This window comes from Phocoena sinus, chromosome 1 (genome assembly GCF_008692025.1).
Source record: "Phocoena sinus isolate mPhoSin1 chromosome 1, mPhoSin1.pri, whole genome shotgun sequence".
NCBI lineage: Eukaryota > Metazoa > Chordata > Mammalia > Artiodactyla > Phocoenidae > Phocoena > Phocoena sinus.
In genome coordinates, this window is record NC_045763.1 from 116,850,244 (window position 1) to 116,874,844 (window position 24,601).

Here is a 24,601-nt window from a genome sequence, read left to right on the forward strand (position 1 = left end):
TCTTGCTCCTTCATCTGCTGTGTGTTTTTCTGTCTTCTCATTTTGCTTATCTTACTGTGTTTGGGGTCTCCTTTTTGCAGGCTGCACGTTCGTAGTTCCCGTTGTTTTTGATGTCTGTCTCCAGTGGCTAAGGTTGTTTCAGCGGGTTGTGTAGGCTTCCTGGTGGAGGGGACTAGTGCCTGGGTTGTGCTGGATGAGGCTGGATCTTGTCTCTCTGGTGGGCAGGTTCACGTCTGGTGGTGTGTTTTGGGGTGTCTGTGGCCTTGTTATGATTTTAGGCAGCCTCTCTGCTAATGGGTGGGGTTGTGTTCCTGTTTTGCTAGTTGTTTGGCATAGGTTGTCCAGCACTGTGGCTTGCTGGTCGTTGAGTGAAGCTGGGTGCTGGTGTTAAGATGGAGGTCTCTGGGAGATTTCCACCGTTTAATATTATGTGGAGCTGGGAGGTCTCTTGTTGATCAGTGTCCTGAAGTTGGCTCTCCTACCTCAGAGGCAGAGCCCTGCCTCCTGGGCTGGAGCACCAAGAGCCTTTCATCCACACGGCTCAGAATAAAAGGGAGGAAAAGTAGAGAGAATTATTAGAAGTATGAGGAAAGAAAGAAGGAAAGGAGGAAAGGAAGGAAGGAAGAAAGAAGCAAAGAAGGAAAGAAAGGAGGGAGGGAGGGAGGAAGGAAGGAAGGTAGGAGGGAAAGAAGGAGAAAATGTAGAGAGAATTAGTAGAAGTATGAGGAAAGAAAGAGGGAAAGGAGGAAAGGAAGGAAGGAAGAAAGAAGCAAAGAAGGAAAGAAAGGAGGGAGGGAGGGAGGAAGGAAGGAAGGTAGGAGGGAAAGAAGAAGAAAATGTAGAGAGAATTAGTAGAAGTATGAGGAAAGAAAGAAGGAAAGGAGGAAAGGAAGGAAGGAAGAAAGAAGCAAAGAAGGAAAGAAAGGGGGGGGGAAGGAAGGAAGGAAGGAGGGATAAGAAGGAGAAAATATAGAGAGAATTAGAAGTTTGAGGAAAGAAAGAAGGAAAGGAGGAAAGGAGGAAAGGAAGGAAGGAAGAAAGAAGCAAAGAAGGAAAGAAAGGAGGGAGGGAGGGAGGGAGGAAGGGAGGAAGGAAGGAGGGAAAGAAGGAAAAAAGACAGAAAGAAAGAAGATACAGTAAAAATAAAATAAAGTATAATATAGTTATTGTACTAAAAAATATTTAGAAAGAAAAAAAAAAAGAACAGATAGAACCCTAGGACAAATGTTGGAAACAAAGCTATACAGAGAAAATCTTACACAGAAGCATACACATACGTGTTCACAAAGAGAGGCAAAGGGGGAAAAATCATAAATCCTGCTCCCAGAGACCACCTCCTCAACCTGGGGTGATTCGCTGTCTAAAGGAGGGAAGGAAGGAAGGAAAGAAAGAAAGAACGAAGGTAAAGTGCAATAATGTTATTACAATTAAAATTAATTATTAAGAAAAAAAAATTTTTTTTTAAAAAAAACCATGGACGGATAGAGCCCTAGGACAAATGTTGGAAGCAAAGCTATACAGAGAAAATCTTACACAGAAGCATACACATACACGTTCACAAAGAGAGACAAAGGGGGAAAAATCATAAATCCTGCTCCCAGAGACCACCTCCTCAACCTGGGGTGATTCGCTGTCTAAAGGAGGGAAGGAAGGAAGGAAAGAAAGAAAGAAAGAAAGAAGGTAAAGTACAATAAAGTTATTACAATTAAAATTAATTATTAAGAAAAAAAAATTTTTTTTTTAAAAAAAACCATGGACGGATAGAGCCCTAGGACAAATGTTGGAAGCAAAGCTATACAGAGAAAATCTTACACAGAAGCATACACATACATGTTCACAAAGAGAGGCAAAGGGGGAAAAATCATAAATCCTGCTCCCAGAGACCACCTCCTCAATTTGGGGTGATTTGTTGTCTAAAGGAGGGAAGGAAGGAAGGAAAGAAAGAAAGAAAGAACGAAGGTAAAGTACAATAAAGTTATTACAATTAAAATTAATTATTGAGAAAAAAAAAATTTTTTTTAAAAAAAACCATGGGCGGATAGAGCCCTAGGACACCTGTTGGAAGCAAAGCTATACAGAGAAAATCTTACACAGAAGAATACACATACACGTTCACAAAGAGAGGCAAAGGGGGAAAAATCATAAATCCTGCTCCCAGAGACCACCCCCTCAACCTGGGGTGATTCGCTGTCTAAAGGAGGGAAGGAGGGAAGGAAAGAAAGAAAGAAAGAACGAAGGTAAAGTTCAATAAAGTTATTACAATTAAAATTAATTATTAAAAAAAAATTTTTTTTTTTTAAAAAAAAAAAAAAAAAAAAACGATGGACGGATAGAGCCCTAGGACAAATGGTGGAAGCAAGAGTATACAGACAAGATCTCACACAGAAGCATACACGCACACATTCACAAAAAGAGGAAAAGGGAAAAAAATCACAGATCTCGCTCCTAAATTCCCCTTCTTCAATTTGGGATCACTCCCTGTCTATTCAGGTATTCCACAATGCAGGGCACATCAAGTTGATTGTGGAGCTTCAATCCGCCGCCTCCGCGGCTGCCGGGAGTGACCTCCCCCTCTCCTCCCTGCTCTCACAGCTCACAGGAGCTCAGCTTTGTACCCGGCCCTGCCCCTGCGCGCAGATCGCTGGAGGGCGTCTGTTTTTTTGCTCAGACAGGACGGGGTTAAAGGAGCCGCTGATTCGGGGCCTCTGGCTCACTCAGGCCGGGGGTTGGGGGATGGGGGAAGGCGGGGCACTGCGTGCGGGGCGGGCCTGCGGCGGCAGAGGCGGCGTGACGCTGCGGCAGAGGCCGGCGTGACGCTGCACCAGCCTGAGACCCGCCGTGCGTACTCCCGGGGAAGTTGTCCCTGGATCCCGGGAACCTGGCAGTGGCGGCCTGCACAGGCTCCGCGGAAGAGAGGCGCGGAGAGCGACCTGTGCTCGCACACAGCCCCCCTGGTGGCGGCAGCAGCAGCCCCAGCGTCTCCCGCCCGTCTCTGGGGTCCGCGGTTTCAGCCGCGGCTCGCGCCCGTCTCGGGGGCTCGCGCCCTCAGCCGCGGCTCGCGCCCGTCTCTGGGGTTCGTGCTTTTAGCCGCGGCTCGCGCCCGTCTCTGGAGATCCTTTAAGCAGCGCTCTTAAACCCCTCTCCTCGCGCACCAGGAAACAAAGAGGGAAGAAAAAGTCTCTTGCCTCTTCGGCCGGTGCAGGCTTTTCCCCGAACTCCCTCCCGGCTAGTCGTGGCGCACCAACCCCTTCAGGCTATGCTCAAGCCGCCAACTCCAGTCCTCTCCCTGCGCTCCGTCCAAAACCGAAACCCGAGCCTCAGCTCGCAGCCCCGCCCGCCCCGGCGGGTGAGCAGACAAGCCTCTCAGGTTGGTGAGTGCCGGTCGGCACCGATCGTCTGTGCAGGAATCTCCCCGCTTTGCCCTCCACACCCGTCGCTGTGCACCACTCCGCGGTCCCGAAGCTCCCCCCTCCGCCTCCCGCAGTCTCCGCCCGCGGAGGGGCTTCCTAGTGTGTGGAAACTTTTCCTCCTTCACAGCTCCCTCCCACTGGTGCAGGTGCCGTCCTTATTCTTTTGTCTCTGTTTTTTCTTTTTTCTTTTGCCCTACCCAGGTACGTGGGGAGTTTCTTGCCTTTTGGGAGCTCTGAGGTCTTCTGCCAGCCTTCAGTAGGTGTTCTGTAGGAGTTGTTCCACGCGTAGATGTATTTCTGGTGTATCCGTGAGGAGGAAGGCGATCTCCACGTCTTACTCTTCCGCCATCTTCCCGCCGACCTTCATCTACCCTTTTTAATTGTGACTTTTTTTCTTGGTTAGTCTGACTAGAAGTTTATCAAATTTGTTTATTTTTTTAAAAGCTTTTGGTTTCTTTTACTTTGTTTTCTATTTAATTCATTTCGGTTTTCATCTTTATTATTTATTTTCTTCTTTTCAGTTTGGTTTTAATTTCCTCTTCCCTTTTAAGCTTCTTAAAGTGGAAGCTCTGATCATTGAATCTGGACCTTTCTTCTTTACCAATATAAGCATTCAAAACTATAAAACTCTAAGAACTGCTTTAGTTCTATCACACAAGTTTTTATATCTTGCATTTTCATTCACTTTAAGATATGTCCCAATTACCCCTGTGATTTCTTCTTTGACGTATGAGATATTCAAAAGTATGTTGTTTAATTTTTTAAAATTTGTGGATCCTTCCATATTCATTTATTTCTAATTTAATTCAATCATGATCGTGCAAGATATGTTATATAATTTTAATCCACTTATATTTATTAAGACTTATTTTAAAGCCCAGAAAATGGGCTACTTTGATGATTGTTTCATGAACACTCAAAACATCTATTTTCTCTGAATATGAAATTTTAAGTTTGTAGACTTCTTTGTTTAGCTTGTTAAAGATATTGTTCCATTGTCTTCTGACTTGCATTGTTTTTAAGAAGTCTGATTTTTTTCTACATTCCTCTATACATAATTTTTTTCTCTTGCTGCTTTTAAGATGTTTTCCTCTTCTTCATTGGTTTCAGCACTGTGATTTGTCTGTGTCTTGGTATGTGTTTTGTGTGTGTGTGTGTGTGTGTGTCTGTTTCTCTTACTTGCACTTTATTGACCTTCACTATTATGTGGGTTTATAAATTTTTATCATTTTAAAATAGTACTGCTGGTATTTATCCAAATATTTTTACTGCACTCCTCACTCTCTATTCTTTCTTTCTGGGATTCTAATTGGTTTTATATTGGGTTGTTTGAATTTTTTTCCACAGGTTCCTGAAACTGTGTTTCTGAACTTTTATTTATGTCTTCCTTTCTTGGTAATTTCTATTGCTTTTTCTTCAAGTTAAATTATCTTTTCTTCTACAGTTCCTAATCTGCTATTAATCTAATCCAGTGAAATGTTCTTTGCAGATAATGTGTCTCTTTTATGTCTAGAAGGCACATTTGTTATTTTATATCTTTCATTCTTCTCACTATATTCATGGTTTCTTTTAATCCTTGAATATATATGTAATATTTGTAAATGTTTTAACATTCTTGCCTGCTAATTCCATCACCTCTTTCATGTATGTATCTCTTTCTTCTGATTTTCTTCTGACTATAAGTGACATTTTCTGCTTCTTCATATACCTAATAGTTTTTTTTGTTTGTTTTGTTTTGTTTTGTGGTATACGGGCCTCTCACTGTTGTGGCCTCTCCCATTGCAGAGCACAGGCTCCGGATGCGCAGGCTCAGAGGCCATGGCTCACGGGCCCAGCCACTCCGCAGCATGTGGGATCCTCCCGGACCGGGGCATGAACCCGTGTCCCCTGCATTGGCAGGCAGACTCTCAACCACTGCACCACCAGGGAAGCCCTACCTAGTAGTTTTTTAGTGAATGCTGGAGATTTTGAATTTCATGTGTGGTGTGCTGCATTTTTTAGCATTGAACATTGTTCTGTTGTGTATAGGTTACTTGTGGATCCTGTTGAGCTTGACCTGATTGAACTCTCTGTTTGATAGGGCAGGACTCAGTCTTTACTTTAGAGTTAGAGTGGCTCTATTCCTTAGGTATGGTCTTACTAGGGTCTCACTTGAGGGCCCAGGACGTTCAGCTAAGCTTCTCTGCTCTAGTTTGTCAAACACCAATGTCTCGCAGCCAAATGTAAACATTAGAACCTCTGTTTAGCTCACATTTCCCCATAATAGTTATATGCCAGCCTTCTAATGCCTGGCTCCACATACGCATACCTTAGTATTCTGCAAAAGACCAAGAGATGCTTATGCATAGTTCTGCAGGTTTTATTTTGTGCAGCTTCCTCTTCTCTGCTACTCTGCTCCACAAGTTCCAGCCACATTGCCATCTCTAAATTTCAACATTTGTCTCCTCAGCTCATGCTTAAACTCTATGCCATGTTTTGCAAAGAGCCTCTAAGCAAAAGCTCAGGGCAATCATGGAGCTTAACTTTTGTGTTTTTATTCTCTCCAGAATCACAGTCTTTCACTGCCTATTGTCTAAAATCTGAAAACAATTGATTCATACGTTTTTCCCACTTTATTTTTTTTTTTATGGTGAAAGGACTAATAACATAGTAGTTGCTGCTTCCTGAGTGGAAGGAGCAATATATAATTGATGTTACACTTTTCTTTGTGTGCCACTTATCAATTTATTGCCCTTCAACTTCAAATTTGCCTTCATTGCTTGCTCTAAAGAAACTGAGCTGGGCCCTTGACAACTGGTACAATGTTAAGCTTTGTCATTTCAGAGCACTATTAGACACACTGCAGGAAGAAGGGACTTTCCATTTCCATTATGCTCCATTTGGCAGTTTTCTTCAGCATGACTTGGCTTCACCAGCAGCAAGTTCCTGCAACATGGGCAGATATTCCAACATCCAGCTCTGCAGTGCATGGCAATCAATAGCACCCCAAAATAAGCAATTTTCCTCAGCATCCTTCTTTGCATAATAAAGTATTTCCAGCAAGATACTACCTTCAGAATAGCTTTCCCCAGTACACTAGAGGGCAGATTTCTGGCACATTCCAAAGTGTGGATTTCCACCAAGTTCTCCCAGCATGGCACATTGCAATGTCTCTGTCATACAGTGGGTTGATGCTGTGCCCTCTCCAATAAGGTCTGGACATTAATCCTTATGCAGGAAGGGTTGTCTCTTCCTCAGGTGTTTGTTGAGTTTTTAAACATTCATCTTTATTAAATTTTCCTGAATGCACACATGAGGGTTCTGAATCAGCAGATTTCTTATTATGCTCACCACACAATCAACAGTCAGAATGACATTGGATCATTAGTCTCTCCGCATTTGCAACCCTGCAAAGTGATATGATAAGAACCAGATGGAAAATGTATTCTACACAAGTGGCAGGACCATTCTGTATGCAAGAGATGGAGAAATATAAATGTCTTCCATTTATACAGAGGAAAGAGATTATTTTTCTCTCTCTCCTTCTGAGAGAGTCTCCTTGGAGACAGGATGCAAAGAATCCTTACTCTAATCTTTTGTTATGCAAATACATCTTTCCAGGAAGAAGATAATAGAGTGTCTATGGCTTTTACAACCTAGAAATTTCTTCATGGCTCCAGGTTCCACCCCTTCTGAAATGTAAACAAGCAGAGAGATAATGCTACAGCTTAGGTGCCTTACCAGAAATGTAACCTTGTAGCTCTTGGGGAGATAAGAGAAGCTTATTGTATGAAAGCAATTAGCTCCACCATCAAAGAAACAAATGGTGTCAGACCTAATATTCATTGTAAGGAGTAAAATGTTCCTAGGAGAAATGAAAGCAAAGCTTCTACTCTGATAGTGTATGCATTTCCATGGCTCAGGAAACTGAGGTTTTTATAGGATCACTAAAAAAATCTAGAGAAAATTTATTTCCCACAATACCCTATCTTAGCCCTAGGGATAGTATCTGTTCCTTGTATCTGCTATTCTTGTATTATTTAGAATTATCTTAATTACTATCTAATATCTTATTGCTCCAGTTCTTTGTTATACCTACTAATTCTTTATATTAAACTCCCTATTCAAATTACCAAGTGACATTTTTCTAATTGGGCCTTGACTGATATAGAATTATAACTTACCCTCTTATACTTATGAAGGCAACAAAGTAATTGCTACTTTCTGTTCAACAGATCCAATTTGCACAATGTCATCAATACACTAGTACATGTAATATTCTATGAAATGTCATGACAGACAAGATTTCTGTGGTCTATATTATGACAGGGAGCAGTAGAATTGTCATAGCCCTAAAACAAGACTTAAAATACACTACTGGCACTGCCAGGTAAAAGCAACTGCTTCTGATTGTACTTAAAATTTGTATGGAGAAAAAGTTATCCAGGTCAATAGCTACTTACCAAGTGTGACATGCTATGTGGATTTGCTCCAGTAACGACACTACATCTGGGACAGGAACAGCAACTGGCATCACAATCTGATTAAGTTTACAATAGCCCACAGTCATTTTCCAATACACATCTGACTTATTCACAGGCCAAACTGGAGGAATTAAATAAGGATGTGATAGCTATTATCGCCCCTGCTTTTTCAAGTCGTTTATGGTACCATTCATCTCTACAATTCCCACAGTAATGTGATATTGCTTCTCATTTACTATCTTGAGAGGGGGAGGAAATTCTAGGGGCTTCCACTTAACACTTCCTACCACATGGCCTGTATGTCAGGGAGGCACTGTGAGGAATTCTAACAGTTACTGAGCATGTCTATTCTAATTTTACATTAGAGAACTGAGGAAATAATGACCGGGTAGGTCCCTGAACCAACTGATCCACTGTGTGTGAGACCAGAGCTAACACTACGCCTATTACCTGACTTGAGTCAACACAGTGGAGCATCACAGTCTATCAACCAGTTTCCAAACCTATGTCAATTCAAAGATCAAGAGTTCCTTTACTGAAAGGGAGGCCAAGTCTCCTTGAGGAAGTACCCTGCATCATTAATACAAACACACACTGTAAATCTTCCACCAAACCTTCCCCCAAAGGGACTTATAGCCATATATTAGAGTGACTTCACCAAGTAATAGGAAATACCAAGACCTTTCAAGGATTACTTGACACTGGCCCAAAATTTATGCTAACATTTTGGTACCCAAAATCTCACTATGGCTCATCAATCAAAATGATGGCTTATAGGGGTCATATGGACAAAATGACATGCACTATAGATGTCAATCAGCCTTTCTCCCCAGCTACCTCAATGTTTGTTCAAAGGCTCCCATGAACAAAATGGCCATGTTAGCAGAGATGAAACCTATACTTAGGCTCAACAATATGGACTTCCCCTTATCAAAGCTGACCTGGATAACATCATTGTTGAGCACCCAATCTGCCAAAGGCAGCAACCAATAATAACCCCTAAATATGACATCATTTCTTGTTAAGAAACAGCCTGGTGGCAGGTTAATGATGATGGACCTCTTTCATCATGGAAGGGGCAGAAATCTGTCTTTGCTGGAATAGACACAAATTCTGAAAACGGATTTGCTTTCCCTACCTGTAATGCTTTCTGCCAGTCCTACTGCCTGTGGACACTCAGAATGCCTTAACCACCATCATGGCATTCCCTGTAGCATTGCATCTGGTAAAGGAATTCATTTCACAATACAGGAAGTACAGCAATGGACTCATGCTTATGGAATTAACTAGTCTTACCACATATTCCATTATCCAGAAATAGCTGATGTATTTGAAAGATGAATGACTTACTAATGACTCAGTTACTCCACCAACTTTGAGATATCTTAAAATGATAGTGTTCTGTTTTAAATCTGTATGTTCTGAATTGGACAATTATATAGCCAGAATTCATGGGTCCAGGAGTTAAGGGGTGGAAGTGGTAATGGCTCCTTTTACTCCCATTTCACCTAATAACTCACTTGCAGGATTTTTCTTCCTGTCCCAGCATCCTTAGCTCCACTGGTCTTAGTTCTCATGGGCAAAATATTTCTAACCAGGGAATGGGACAGAAATAATTAAATTTAATTAGAAGGTGAGATGGTCACCTGGCCATTTGTGACCGCACACATCACTGAACCAACAGTAATCCCATGTTACAATTAATCCATTATATTAAACTTTCTTTATTCAAATTGCTGTGTGATTTCTATCTCCTGAATGGACCATGACTGATAACACTTCTTTTTACACTAAGCAATCATATTTTCTAAGCACTGCTTTAGCTGAATCTCACAAGTTTTAATATCTTTCATCTTAATTTCTATTCAATTCCAAATATTTTCCAATTTCCCTTATAATCTATTCTTTAACCCATCAGTTTTTAGGCTGTGTGTTAATTTCTAAATGTTTTTCCCAGATTTTTTTTGTTTGATTTAGAATTGAATTCCACTATGGTCACAGAGCATACTTTTTATTATTCCAATCCTTATAAATATATTGAGTCTTATGATTCATATGTCCACTCTTGCTTCCATGTGCACTTGAATAAAGAGTGTATTCTGCTGTTGTTGGTTGGAAGATTCTATAAATATCAAAAGGTCAAACGTGGTAAAACGTGGAACAGCTGTTGTATATGCTTATTTACCGTCTACTCATTCAATCAATTGCTAAGCAAGTATTGAAATCCCCAATCAGAATTGTAAATTTATCTATTTCTCTCTTTAACTTAGTTTTTGTTTTATTTATTTTAGAACTCTATTACTAGGAGCATGTATATTTAAGATTGCCGTGCCTTACTGATGAATTAGCTTTTATTTTAATAAAATATCCCATTTTATTTATGATAATATTTCTTGCTTTGAAGTCTACTTTGTTTGATATTAATGAAAAATGAAGGTGAAAGTAAAGGCATTTTAAGATAAGTGAAAATTGGGATAATTTCTACACTACCAGAAATTGCTAAAGAAGTTCTAGAAGATATAACCCCTTCAGTACAATTAGAGTTTGCATGGTATATCTTTCCCTACACTTTTTCTTTCAATTTATCTGTGTATTTTTGTCAAATTTCTTTTTTAAAGAGTGTATAGTTGAGTCTTGCTTGTTTTTATCCATTCTGACAACATCTGCCTTTTCACTGACATGTTTAGTACAGGTGACTCTTGAACACAGGTTTGAACTGCACAGGTATACTTATAGATGAGTTTTTTTCAATACATATATTACTATGTTTACAATCTGAGGTTGGTTGAATTCACAAATGCAGAACCACAGATACAAAGTGTCAACTGTAAAGTTATATGTGGATTTTCGACTGCTGGGATGGGGGTAGTAGGGGTGTGTTGTGAGCACCCTTAACCTCCACATCACTGAAGGGTCAACCATATACCTAGGTTGAATACAGTTCTCAATGCCATTGAATTTCAGTCTACTCTTTTACTATTTTTTCTATTTGTCTCATTTGTTAGCTGTTCCTCTGTTCCTTTATTCCTTCTTAAATATTAATATACTTCTTAAATATTAAAATACTTAAATATTTTTAGTATTCTATTTTATTTCTGTACTGCCTTCATAGGTATACCTCATTGCATTATTCTTTTCATTATTGTTCTATGGGTATGCATTCTTAACTTATTACAATCTTTCTTAGTTAAAATTGTACCACTTCTTGTTAAACAAAGGCATCTTATAACAATATAGTTATATTTACCTCTTTCTTTATGCTATAGTTGTTACGTATATGACATCTATATATGTTATAAGCCTCACAATACTACGTCATAATATTTTCTTTAAATTATAATATATTCTTTAAAACAACTGAAAGAAAAATAAGATACCTTTGTTTACTCACATATTAACATATCTTCATTCCTCTTTATATATCCATAGTGATCTTCATTCCTCTTTATATATCTATAGCTTGCATCTGGTGTCATATCCCTTCAGTCTTAAGAAGTTCCTTTAGCATTTCTGGTAGTGTATAATTGCCTCAATTTTCACTTACCTGAAAATATCTTTATTTCACATATATACGTAATTTTTGAATGATATTTTTTACTGGATATAGAATTCTGACTTAACACTAAAAACGTCACTCAACTGTTTTCTGGTCTCTATTGTTTTCAATTAGAAGTCAGTGAAATCATTGTTCCCTTGCATGTAATTTACCACTTTAACCTGGTGACTTTCAGGACTTCTTTTTTTTTTTAATTAATTAATTTATTTATTTATTTATTTTTGGCTGTGTTGCGTCTTCGTTGCTGTCTGCGGGCTTTCTCTAGTTGCAGTGAGCGGGGGCTGCCCTTTGTTGCGATGCACAGTCTTCTCATTGCGGTGGCCTCTCTTGTTGTGGAGCACGGTCTCTAGGCACACAGGCTTCAATAGTTGTGGCACATGGACTCAGTAGTTGTGGCTCATGGGCTCTAGAATGCAGGCTAAGTAGTTGTGGCACACGGGCTTAGTTGCTCCGTGGCACGTGGGATCTTCCCAGACCAGGGCTCAAACCTGTGTCGCCTGCATTGGCAGGTGGATTACCAACCACTGTGCCACCAGGGAAACCCTTAAGATTTCTTTATCTTTGATTTTTAAAGATTCAGCTCTGATGTACATAGATTTGATTATTTTTATTTATCCTGTTTGGGATTCACTGAGATTCTTGGATTTGTTAGTTTATATTTCTCACTAATTTGGCCAATGAATCTCCAGATATTTTTGTGACACATTCTACTCTCTGAGACTCCAATTACATGGACATTAGAATTCTTGTATTGTTGCATGAATCATTGAGACTTTTCATTCATTTCTTTTCTGTTCTTAGATCAATAGAAATTATTGAATTTGATCTTCAAGTTAATTGACCCTGTCTTTTACCAATTACAATTTTCTGTTAAGATTAGTCAATATTTCATTTCAAATATTTCAATTTTCAGTTCTATAAATTCTATTTCCTTCTTATTACAGCTCTCATTTCTTAACTGAGATTCCACATCTGTTTGTTCATTAAGAGCATGGTTTCCTGTAAATCTTTGAACCTATGTATACTACCTGCTTTTAAGTCCCTGACTACTAATTTGGGCCATCTTAAGGTTAACTTATACAGACTATCTTTCTCTTGATTATGGGTCATATTTTTCTGTTTATTCCAATGTTGAGCATTTAATTGTATACTGGGCATTGTGGAGGATACATTATAGAAATACTTGGATTCATTAATCTTGGTGCACTTGCCATCTTTGAGTAGGCACAATGTCAGGAAGTCTCCCTACAGCACAGTGTTTGGACTTGCTAAGTTCATTCACCTTGACCTGAATCTTCCAATACACGAACGGATGAAGTCACCAACTGAGTCATGTCATTCTCTTTCTTGGGGTTACACGGTACTCTGTGTATAGCACTAATCGCACTCTAATGAAATTGGCTGCAAGCAGATTGTGAGCTACTCAAGAGCAAGGCTCAGGTCTTATCTCTGCATCTAGTGCCTAACCCAGTGCCTGATACTCAGAGTGGATATGCGTGTCATATTTGTTGACGTAACAAAATGAATCATTTAAAAAGTCAGAAATCATACAATGCTAACACAAAATTCACAAAATACTGTAATATGTGGGTCATTTAACTCTGTTAACTCAAAGACTCTTAACATAAGCTCAGTTTCAACCGACAATATCAATGAACCACAATACAAGGTAATTTTAAATGCTTATGGTAAACATTTAAAGAAATATATGCATGAGGTTCAATATACTTTGTTTACAAAGGCAGGAATGAAAACAGAACATCTCAGTAACAGTCTATCAATACTGACTGAAATGAAGCTCCAGGATCTAAAACATAAAGTTTACTCATTCATCATACCTTATTCCCTGATTAGAATAAATTGTGTGTTTGAGCATGTAAATTCCCTGATTAGAATAAATTGTGTGTGTGTTTGTACAGATGGATGGAGTAACAGAAAGAGCATGGAATTTAGGATTAATAGATCTGTAACTGAGGCTCCATTTTTAGTCCTACTTCTATCTCTAATTGTGTATGTGCCCTTAGGAACGTCCCTTAATCTACCCCCAGTGTATTTCTCTGAAAATGAGGTAGTAATATTTATCTTACACAGTGCTGTTAGTATAAAATGAGGTCATAAATGTGAAAGACCTTTGTGAACTGTAAAGAGTTACATAAATATTAGGGATAGTTATAAAATAATTCAAATAAAGCATTATTATCAATACCTTTGACCATGGCATTCATCACATCTAAAACTCCCAAATGTTATCTCTCCCCTCACAAAAATATATGTGCATACTTACACACACACGCATGAACACATACACTACCACACATGTGTACATACTTCATTCAGCAGCAGCATCAAAACTGATATGGGATCATGCACGTTTTAAATATGCCTTTTTAAAAATTAAGCCCTGTGGGTCACTTACTTCCTATCTTAATATGGCTTAATATTATCCCTCCTGCCTACCTCCCTCCTCTCTCCTCCTGGAAACATTTATACTCATTAAGAAAATGTTTTATTCTACTTACTGTTGGTAGGGCTGCAACTATATTCTCTAATCCATCATGCATTGCAAGTAGGGAGTGTGAAAGGATATCAGGTGAAACTGGTTTTTCTCTAGAGAAGCTACAAAGTCAACACTGTGAAAATCCTATTTCAGAATGTTTAAGATCTGTAATAGTCTGTTTCACATTTTTTTTTCTAAAAGGTTAAGTATTAAACTATCTTAACTCTTGGTTTTATATGTCAAGCTATCAAGCAATCAGTTTCGAGCCTGTTATTTTTCTGGTTATGGCTAAAACATACTAACCTAGTATGAATCCAGTTTCCTTCCAAAGAAGGCTTTTTTCCCTCCAGCCCAGTTTTAAGTGACTAATTAACAAAAATGCATGAATGTCAACTGAGCTTATGGAACAAGTGAGAACTGCTTATAGGCGATCCTGCAATGGGGAAAAGTAATTTCAACTATGCTCCCAAGGTTGTCACCTCTATTTTGTCATTTTCTGTTAGTTTACTTTAGGTGAGGGAAGTCTATATGGCAGGCAGAGGGAATATGATATGATATGTCTATCCAAACAAAAAACTGGAAATTCCTGGACAAGACCTTATACTTAATATTTGTTCACACATTCATCTTTCCAAAGGTTTATTAAGTACCTATTATTTGTCAAGCTAATATTCAATACAGCAATGGGCATACAGAGATGAATAATACCCACCTGCTAGTACATCTAGCTTTTTCAGGCTTGTGTGTCTCTGCTCAGGCTCTTTTCTTTCCCTTGACTGTCCTCCCTCATCCCTCCCTCAGACTTCAATTGACCCAATGCCACAAAAAGTTAATTAAATATCACTTCTCTGAATTATTTTCTGACCTTCTAAATAGATTTGACCAGTTCTCTATTTTGCACAACACTCCTGACCCCAAACAACAATCCTGTATGTATGCCTATAGCAAGTTTTGGTATTCTTTGCTATTTTGTCTGTCTTCCCCATCAGACTGTGAATAACTTGAAACAGAGTCCCTGCATTACTCGTTACTGTAACCCCGCAGCTAGTTAACTGCTTAACACACAGTGCTTGAGAAATATACATAGACTGAATAAATAACTGACATTATGGTTATTTTTCTGATGCACAGAAGAGATAAACAAAAAAAAGTGCTAAAAGAAAAGAGGTATTTGCAATGCACAAGAGAAGCAAGATGAAGAAATATGGGTAGAGTGAGACATTAGAGAATTATAACAAAAAGAAAGAAGATAATGAAGATAGCCCCCACATTAACGAGCAATCTAAGTAACATGCATAATTACAGGAGAGAGCAATAAAACGATTCACTGTTCCTGATTCATTGTACTGGAAGGATATGAGACCACATAGGCCTACCCACTTTTGTACTATTTGTTGCACTTCTCCTGTAGGAGCTGCTTCCTCCAGTGAGTCTAAAGTCATGCAAAGTGTGTAAAACAACTAACATTAGTGGGCAATTCACTCATGCATGAGGTGTGAGGGGGAGGGGCAAGAATGATATTTAAACACTTAGGGAATGGAGGGGACGGGATGGGAGAAGGCCAGAAAACTTTCAACACAGAAGACCACATGTGCCTTCTGATATCTCTCCACCCCCCATTATCCCTCATCCTCCCAGCTGAGAACCACACACACCTTCTATTTCCCCAACTTAATGAAAAATAGCAGTGCCCACATAGGCAAAAGTGGACAGGGTCAAAGAGTGCTTCTCTAAGAGAGTTTAAGGAAATTATGGAAGCAAATGATCTATAAAAGAAGAAAATTGGATTCTGTGGTATATTTCTGCTAGGATTTGAGGGAAGAAATACTTATACCAGAGAAAATTCTTTGAGAATATGATGGAAATGACACATTCATACTTGTGCAAAAAATCTAGTAAATAATTCCATAAAGTTCAAAACCCCTCTAAGCCCTTCCAAACACTACTCCTCAAGGCACTATGAACCTCAGGTTGAGATACCTCTCCTAGAGGGATACCCAGCGATGTTTATCACGAGACTCTGACATCAGCTATGATGTCACCCAACTGTGAGAGCCTGCAACGAGGGACACTGGACAAAGAACCCCAGCCCTGTTGACCTCCTCACATCAGGATCTGTGGAACAGAGAGTAAATTACAGGTCACCTAGAAGATGCAGCAATACTATTTCTGTGGTTCAGAACAAAAAAATAAAACTGGAAAGTAAGGGACAGGAACTACCCTGGGGATGGAATCACAATGGAAGTGTGTGAAAAGACATGTTGCCATATCAGTGTCACTTGGTATCTTCCAGCTCTGTCTCAGAGCAGAGATAAACTAGTAGTAAGATCCACAAAAAATATTCCCACATGGACTTCCCTGGTGGTGCAATGGTTAAGAATCCACCTGTCAAGGCAGGGGACATAGTTTCGAGCCCTGGTCCAAGAAGATCCCACATGCCGCTGAGCAACTAAGCCCACGCGCCACAACTACTGAGCCTGCGCTCTAGAGCCTGCAAGCCACAACTACTGAGCCTGCATGCTACAGCTATTGAAGCCTGAGCTCTAGATCCTGTGCTCCGCAACAAGAGAAGCCACCACAATGAGAAGCCCATGCACCGAAACAAAGAGTAGCCCCTGTTCACACCAACTAGAGGAAGCCCACGCGCAACAACGAAGACCCAATGCAGCCAAAAATAAATAAATTAAATAAATTTACAAAAAGAAAAGTCTATTAAAAATATATTCCCGGGCTTCCCTGGTGGCGTAGTGGTTGAGAGTCCGCCTGCTGATGTGGGGGAAACGGGTTCGTGCCCCGGTCCAGGAAGATCCCACATGCCGTGGAGTGGCTGGGCCTGTGAGCCATGGCCGCTGAGCCTGCGCGTCCGGAGCCTGTGCTCCGCAACGGGAGAGGCCACAACAGTGAGAGGTCCGCGTACTGAAAAAAAAAAAAAAAATATATATATATATATATATATATATATATATATATATATATATATTTTCCCACAACCTTCCTCATTGAGGATATAAAATAACATAGCATGAATATGCTTATTTTGATATAAATTTTATTGGGAGAAGGATAAGTTTGCACTGTTGCTGATAGAAGGGAATTCAATGACATTTGCCTTAGACTCTGCAATCAGAATAGCCAGTATCTAAGACAACTACTTCAATGCCACTGCAGTTACTACATAGAAGTTTTAAATCTGAAAGGCTTCCATAGGTTGAAAAAAGAAGTGTGTTTATAACAAGTACATCTGGATAAAAGTGCAGTTACAGAGAACAGCCACCAATACATTCTCTCTCAGCTTAGCCTCTAGGAATAACAGAAATTTTTACCTTGATTGCAAAGAAGGAAGGGAGACACACAGAAATGAATACTAGCTAAGGAGCTAACATGGCTGGATAATGAAAGAAATGACCTTTTTTGCTGAGGCTGTTCATTCTTCAATCAGCAAGAATTAAGAAAATCGTTTCTGAAATGACTGTCACGGGGTAAATGATTTAACTTCTGAGGATGAAAGCCATCCTCAGGCTGTCTCTGCAGCTTCATTTCCTAAGACCTCTTTCACATCTGTTCCAACTGCCTTTTCTCCACTTCTCCTTACCAGACTAGGTCAAGGATTTGACTGTCTGAGAACAGCCAGGTAAAGTGAGGGCCAAAAGAGGTTTGCAAGCAGAACTCCTCAGGCACAGAAACGAGTAGTCTTAATCTGGCTTGGAATGATTCTTGTATCTGGTAACAAAATTTGACAGAGCAAAAACCTTGCTTTCTGCTTTGCCCTTAGAGCATGAGAAGGAAAAGCATTTCAACTCTTTGACATTATTCTCCACAAACATTGTATTTGATGAACTTGTGAATCATGGCATGTTTGTGAGTAGACACACATTACACTGGACCAAAGTTCTCCTGACAAAACAATTCAACCTGTTAAGAAATGTTTCTGCCCACAGCTCTGCATAGGGCATCCTTGACCTCCTTGTTCCTCAGACTGTAAACAACAGGGTTCAGCAGAGGAGTGATGATGGTGTAGGTCACAGAGAGAAGATCTTTTTCTATTTCATTTTCTGACTTGGGCTTGAGGTAGGCAATTGAGGCACAGCCATAGTGGACCATGACTGCAGTGAGGTGAGAGGCACACGTGGCAAAGGTCTTCTTCCAGCCCTTGGTTGAAGGTAACTTAAGGATGGAAGAGATAATGAGGATATAGGAGGGGAAAAACAGGCCCACAGGAACAAAAATCACATATGAACTTACACCATAATTGATAATCTCATTGATAGTGGTATCAATGCTAAAAAGTTTCATGACTAAATGCCACAGAAGGGCAAATGGAACATGGCCATTATATGGAGAACTGCCATAACCAGAACAGTGCCAAAGGACACACAGACTAACCTAGCACACACTCCTTTGTTCATGAGGACTGTGTACCTCAGGGGCTTGCAGGTGACCACATAGCGGTCATAGCCCATAGATGTGATCAAGAAGCAATTATTAGTGGCCAAGATGACAGAAAAGAACATCTGGGTTGCACAGTCTTACAAGGAGATAGGCTGGTTATGAAAAATAAGACCAGAAAGCACTCGTGGGACGATGACCAATGTGTACACGGTCTCAGAACTAGCCAGCATGCTCAGGAAGAAGTACATGGGTATGTGGTGGTGACGATCAACACAAATGACGGTCACAGTGATGATGTTCCCAGCCAGAGTGAAAATGGAGATGCTAAGGAAAACCACAAAGAGGGTTATCTGGTGCTTTCCAAAGATAGAGAAACCCAGGAAGATGAATTCTGCCACTTCTGTGAAGCTCTTTCTCTGCATTCCACTATATCAGTGCCCTAAAGCAATAAAAGGAAGCAGTCATCGAGGGGAAAATACCCATCAGCAACTGGACTTCACAGCAAGGGACAATGACAGCTGAACTGAGAAAGTGAGTCCAATTCCCCCCTTGTGACCAACAAGCTCACACGTATATCCCTGGCACAGAAAGAAAGATAACTACTTTTGTCTCTTTGGGTCTTATACATGTGAACATGATCACGATGGAGCAAACTTCCCCTGTGCATGAAGACTTCCAAGCAAATGCTCACCACACACACACCATAGTGATGTTAGGAAGGGGAAGAGAACAGCCAGGAAAGAGTCATGCTCTGTGTCCCTATCAGTAATGATATCCACCACTTAAAACAAACTCTAGGAACAAAGGGCTCACTAATAAAGTGCATGTCAAGAAAATGATAAAAGTGAGAGTTTTGAGGGGGATATAGCAGAAGGAAGTAGACTTGAAGATGACGAACTGTGTTAAGCAGTCCCTGGATCTGGTGACAGGGCCACCAAGAACTTTTACACAGTATTTCAGTTGAGTTCTGAATCTAGAAACCTCATTTCAGAGAGAGAATGTGGTCCAAATATGTCACCACACCCTCAAAGAACAACTACAGAACAACTTCTGTTGTGATCACTCTACTGAAAGAGTTCACTCAAGTCCCGCCACAGTAATCATTTTTGCTGACCCCAGTAGTACTTTTAAGAACGAAGTCAGGAAAAGAGTTGGGTAATTGGGAGAACATTGTTTAGTTTCCACTGTGATAGGAAAGGATTAGGACAATTCAAGGTGTGGACAAGGGAATGTAAGTACCAGAGTTGAGAGAGGAGGAGAAAGGAGTCTGCCAGCTACTTGGAGCTGAACTGGCCTACCAATTTTTTTTTAATTGGAGTAAAACTGCTTTACAATGTTGTGTTAGTTTCTGCTGTACAATGAAGTGAATCAGCTATATGCATACCTATATCCCCTCCCTCTTGGACCTCCCTCCCCCCCTTCGATCTAGGTCACCACAGAGCACTGAGCTGAGCTCCCTGTGCTATACAGCAGGTTCCCACTAGCTATCTATTTTTAAAAATCTGGTGAACACAGAATTTGATATAATTACAAGAAACAGAGTGCACTAGTCCCCTCTGTTGAAAAGCAAGAGTACACAACCTGTGTGGACAGCATACATCTGATCCTGTGGTTCTCTACAGTGACCATTCCATTGTTCTCCCTCCTTTCATTTTCAGAATTACTGAAATAGACTTCCTCTCCTACCCCCCATAATTCCCTGAAAGTTGGCTTCATCACGGTCCCTCCCACAAAACTGTTCTCTCAAATGTCAAAGAAGTCTTCACTGCTAAAACTGTCAGACTTTGCTTTTTCCTCTTTCTCTCGTCCTTCTGATTCATTTTACACTTCTGAAAACCCTGCCTCCTGGAAATATTCTCTGACCTTGGTTTCCATGACACCACACTATTTTTTCTCTTTTCTCAGCACTCAGTTCTCTTCCATGAAGCTGCTCATTTCACCTATATTGTAGTTGGAAATGTTGTTCTTTGGTCAATCCTTGGCCCTTGCTACTTTCTCTCCACGCTCTCCTCAATTTTTTCAGTTATAATTTCTAAATTAATTGCTCTCAAATCTCTATTTCCATCAACAGTCTTTTCTCCAAGTCTATGATGTACCTTCTTCTGGACTTCTCTACTTGTGGGTCTTGCTGACATAATAAATTTTATTTTTTCAAAAACTAAACATCTACCCTCTTAGATTTGGAAAAGCCTCTCCATCTCAACTTCTCTGTCTTCCTCGATGACCTCACCCATATTCCAGTCAATCAAGGTCAGCATTTTGGAGTCATATCTACCTCATCATCACAGTCAATGGAATTCTTCCTTAAATAATGTCTACTGTCTATTCCATTTTCTGGATTCACAATGACCCTCATAAGATTAGGATACCAAATCCTCTAGTCAGGATAATAAAACATATGCCCATTCTAAAATGTATATGGAAATGCAAAGAACCAAGAATGCCACAGCAATATCAAAAAAATTTTTAAAGTTAAAGAACTTACACTACTGCAGTTGAAGACTACAGTAATCAAGGCAGCATGGTATTGGTGTAAGGATAGACATACAGATCAATGAAACAAAACACAGTCCAAAAATAATCCACACATATACGATCAATTGATTTTTGATAAAGTTCTAAAGTATCTCAATAATAGTATTTTCAACAGTTGCTGGAACAACTGGATATCTAGATGGAAAAAAAGTAAACCTCAAACTTTACCTCATGCCATACACAAAATAACAACTCAACATGAATCAAAGACATAAATATAAAAGTTAAAACTAAAAATTCTAGACAAAAATATGATAAAATCATGACCTTGGAATGAGCAAAGTTCCTAGATACAAAATAAAAAGCATAAACTATAAAAGGACAAAATCACAAATTGAACTTCATCAAAATAAAGCTTCTATTCTTCAATAGACATTGTTAGAAAAATGAAAAGGAAAGCCACAGACTGGGAGAAAATATGCACAATATATATTCTGAATAAAAGTTTAGATATATGTAAAGAATTCTTACAACTCAATACTAAGACGTATTTTTGAAATTGGAAAAATAAACAGACATTTTACATAAGAAGATATACAAATGGTCAATAAGTGCATGAAAGGATACTCAACATCATAACATCATTAGCCACCAGAGTAATGTAAAATAACACCATGAGATACCACTATACACTCACTCAAATGGCTAAAATTTAAAACAAGACCTAATATTGTCAGGGAACTGAAAGAACTGGAACTCTTAAACATTGATGGTGGCCATGTAAAATGGTACAACCAATCTGTAAAACTGTTTGGCATATTTTTAGAAAGGTAAATATATGCTTATCCCATGATTCAATATTTTTTCTAAGTATTCACACAAAAGAAATTAAAACACGTGTCCACACAGAGACCTGTACATGAATGTTCCTAGCAGCTTTATTCCTAAAAGCCAGAAACTGGAAAGAACTCGAATATTTATGGTGTATCTGTGTAACAAAATACTGCTCAGCAATAAAAGGAACAGATTACTAATACAAACAACATGACAGATCTTCTAAAACATTATAATGAATCAAAGAAGTTAGATACAAAAGAGCACATACAGTGTAATTCCATTTATAGGACACTCTAGAAAATATAATTTTATTCTATACTGCAAGGAAACAAACAGTAGCTGCCAGAACTGTTAGGGAATTGACTGCAACAGAACACTAGAGAACTTTTAAGGATGAAGGAAGTGTTCTTGATCATGATGGTAGTTATACAGGTACATAAATTTATCAAAATCCACCAAAATGTATACTTAAATTGGTACATTTTGTTGTTATTTACACTGCATGGTATTTATCATACTGTATAATATTGTATAGTACAATATTATGTAATCTATTACAGCTCATCTAAGTTGATTTTTTAAAAGATTCTCATTTGGCCACAAATAAGATCCTAGGCCTGCAAATCTGTCACTGCTAGATCCACAGTTCCTTAAGGTCTCATTGTGATGTAAGAAACATGGGAATTTTCTAGGACTTGGAAAATCTGGAACCTGATCTGGAAACTGCCAATGTCAAACTGCCAATGTCAAAACATGAACCACTTAAAATTATTCTTGGTATACCCCTCTGATAGGAAGAAGCTACTCAAGAATTTGTAAAAAGTCAACAAAAACAAAGAAGAAAACAGTGTGAGACAATGAAAGATGAGAGAGACAGAGAGAAATGTATTTGTAGATTCTCCTCTTGGGAAAATAAGAGCACTGAAATGGAGTAATATACGATGAAAAGATAGCATAGCAAATGTTTTAATCATGAAGATTACATTCCAAATAAAAGAAAAGGAGAAAAAAAGTTTGAAGATGCAATAAGAATTGCATTTATAAGGAAAAACGCTATTACAGAATTTATTGATACAACGAATCATGTACATTACTTATTTTTTTAACATCTTTATTGGAGTATAATTGCTTTACAATTGTGTTAGTTTCTGCTGTATAACAAAGTGAATCAGCTATACATATACATATCCCCATACCTCCTCCCTCTTGCGTCTCTCTCCCACCCTCCCTATCCCACCCCTCTAGGTGGTAACAAAGCACCGAGCTGATCTCCCTGCATTACGTAGCTGCTTCCCACTAGCTATCTATTTTACATCCGGTAGTGTATATATGTCAATGCTACTCTCCCACTTCGCCCCAGCTTACCCTTCCCCCTCCCCATGTCCTTAAGTCCATTCTCTACGTGGGTGTTGTTATATCTGTCCTGTCCCTAGGTTCATCAGAAGCTTTTTGTTGTTGTTGTTGTTAGATTCCATATATATGAGTTAGCATATGGTATTTGTTTTTCTCTTTCTTACTTCACTCTGTATGACAGACTCCAGGTCCATCCACTTCACTAAAAATTACTCAATTTCATTTCTTTTTATGGTGAGTAATATTCCATTGTATATAGGCACCACATCTTCTTTATCCATTCATCTGTCAATGGACACTTAGATTGCTTCCATGTCCTGGCTATTGTAAATAGTGCTGCAATGAACACTGTGGTACATGACCCTTTTTGAATTATGGTTTTCTCAGGGTATATGCCCAGGAGTGGGACTGCTAGGTCAAATGGTAGTCTAATGGTAGTCTAATCTAATTTTAGATTTTAAGGAACCTCCATACTGTTCTCCATAGTGGCTGTATCAATTTACATTCCCACCAACAGTGCAAGAGGGTTCCCTATTCTCCAGCAGTTATTCTTTGTAGATTTTTTGATGATGGCCATTCTGATTGGTGTAAGGCGATATCTCATTGTAGTTTTGATTTGCATTTCTCTAATAATTAGTGATGTTGAGCATCCTTTCATGTGTTTTCTGGCAATCTGTATATCTTTCTGGAGAAATGCCTATTTACATGTTCTGCCCATTTTTGGATTGGGTTGTTTGATTTTTTGATATTGAGCTGCTTCTATGTTTTGGAGATTAATCCATTGTCAGTTGCTTTGTTTGCAAATATTTACTCCCATTCTGAAGGTTGTCTTTTCATCTTGTTTATGGTTTCTTTTGTTGTGCAAACGCTTTTAAGTCTCATTAGGTCCCATTTGTTTATTTTTGTTTTTATTTCTATTTCTCTAGGAGGTGAGTCAAAAAGAATCTTGCTGTGATTTATGTCATAGAGTGTTCTGCCTATGTCTTCCTCTAAGAGTTTTACAGTGTCTGGCCTTACTTTTAGGCCTTTAATCCATTTTGAGTTTATTTTTGTGTATGGTGTTAGGGAGTGTTCTAATCTCATACTTTCACATGTACCTGTCCAGTTTTCCTAGCACCACTTATTGAAGAGGCTGTCTTTTCTCCACTGGATATTCTTGCCTCCTTTATCAAAGATAAGGTGAACATATGTGCATGGGTTTATCTCTGGGCTTTCTATCCTGTTCCATTGATCTATATTTCTGTTTTTGTGTCAGTACCATACTGTCTTGATTACTGTAGCTGTATAGTATAGTCTGAAGTCAGGGAGCCTGATTCCTCCAGCTCTGTTTCTCTTTCTCAAGATTGCTTTGGCTATTCAGGGTCTTTTGTGTTTCCACACAAATTGTGAAATTTTTTGTTCTAGCTCTGTGAAAAATGCCAGTGGTAGATAGGGATTGCATTGAATCTGTAGATTGCTTTGGGTAGTAGAGTCATTTTCACAATGTTGATTCTTCCAATCCAAGAACATGGTATATCTCTCCATCTATTTGTATCATCTTTAATTTCTTTCATCAGTGTCTTATAATTTTCTGCATACAGGTCTTTTGTCTCCTTAGGTAGGTTTATTCCTAGATATTTTA

The 24,601-nt window shown here is 39.1% G+C and overlaps 2 protein-coding genes across 2 annotated transcripts in view; one reads left to right on the forward strand and one right to left on the reverse strand.

Annotated features, from left to right (window-relative positions):
* The window catches only part of LOC116760030 (putative olfactory receptor 10J6), a 140,671-nt gene that overhangs the window by 71,460 nt on the left and 44,610 nt on the right, over nucleotides 1–24,601 (forward strand). The window contains 1 exon segment of the mRNA XM_032644222.1: nucleotides 10,196–10,201. Coding sequence (XP_032500113.1) covers nucleotides 10,196–10,201 — 6 coding nt within the window.
* Nucleotides 17,842–18,737, reverse strand: LOC116760033 (olfactory receptor 10J5-like). The gene is given in 2 exon segments (XM_032644234.1): nucleotides 17,842–18,230; nucleotides 18,233–18,737. Coding segments are annotated over 2 exon segments (894 nt in total).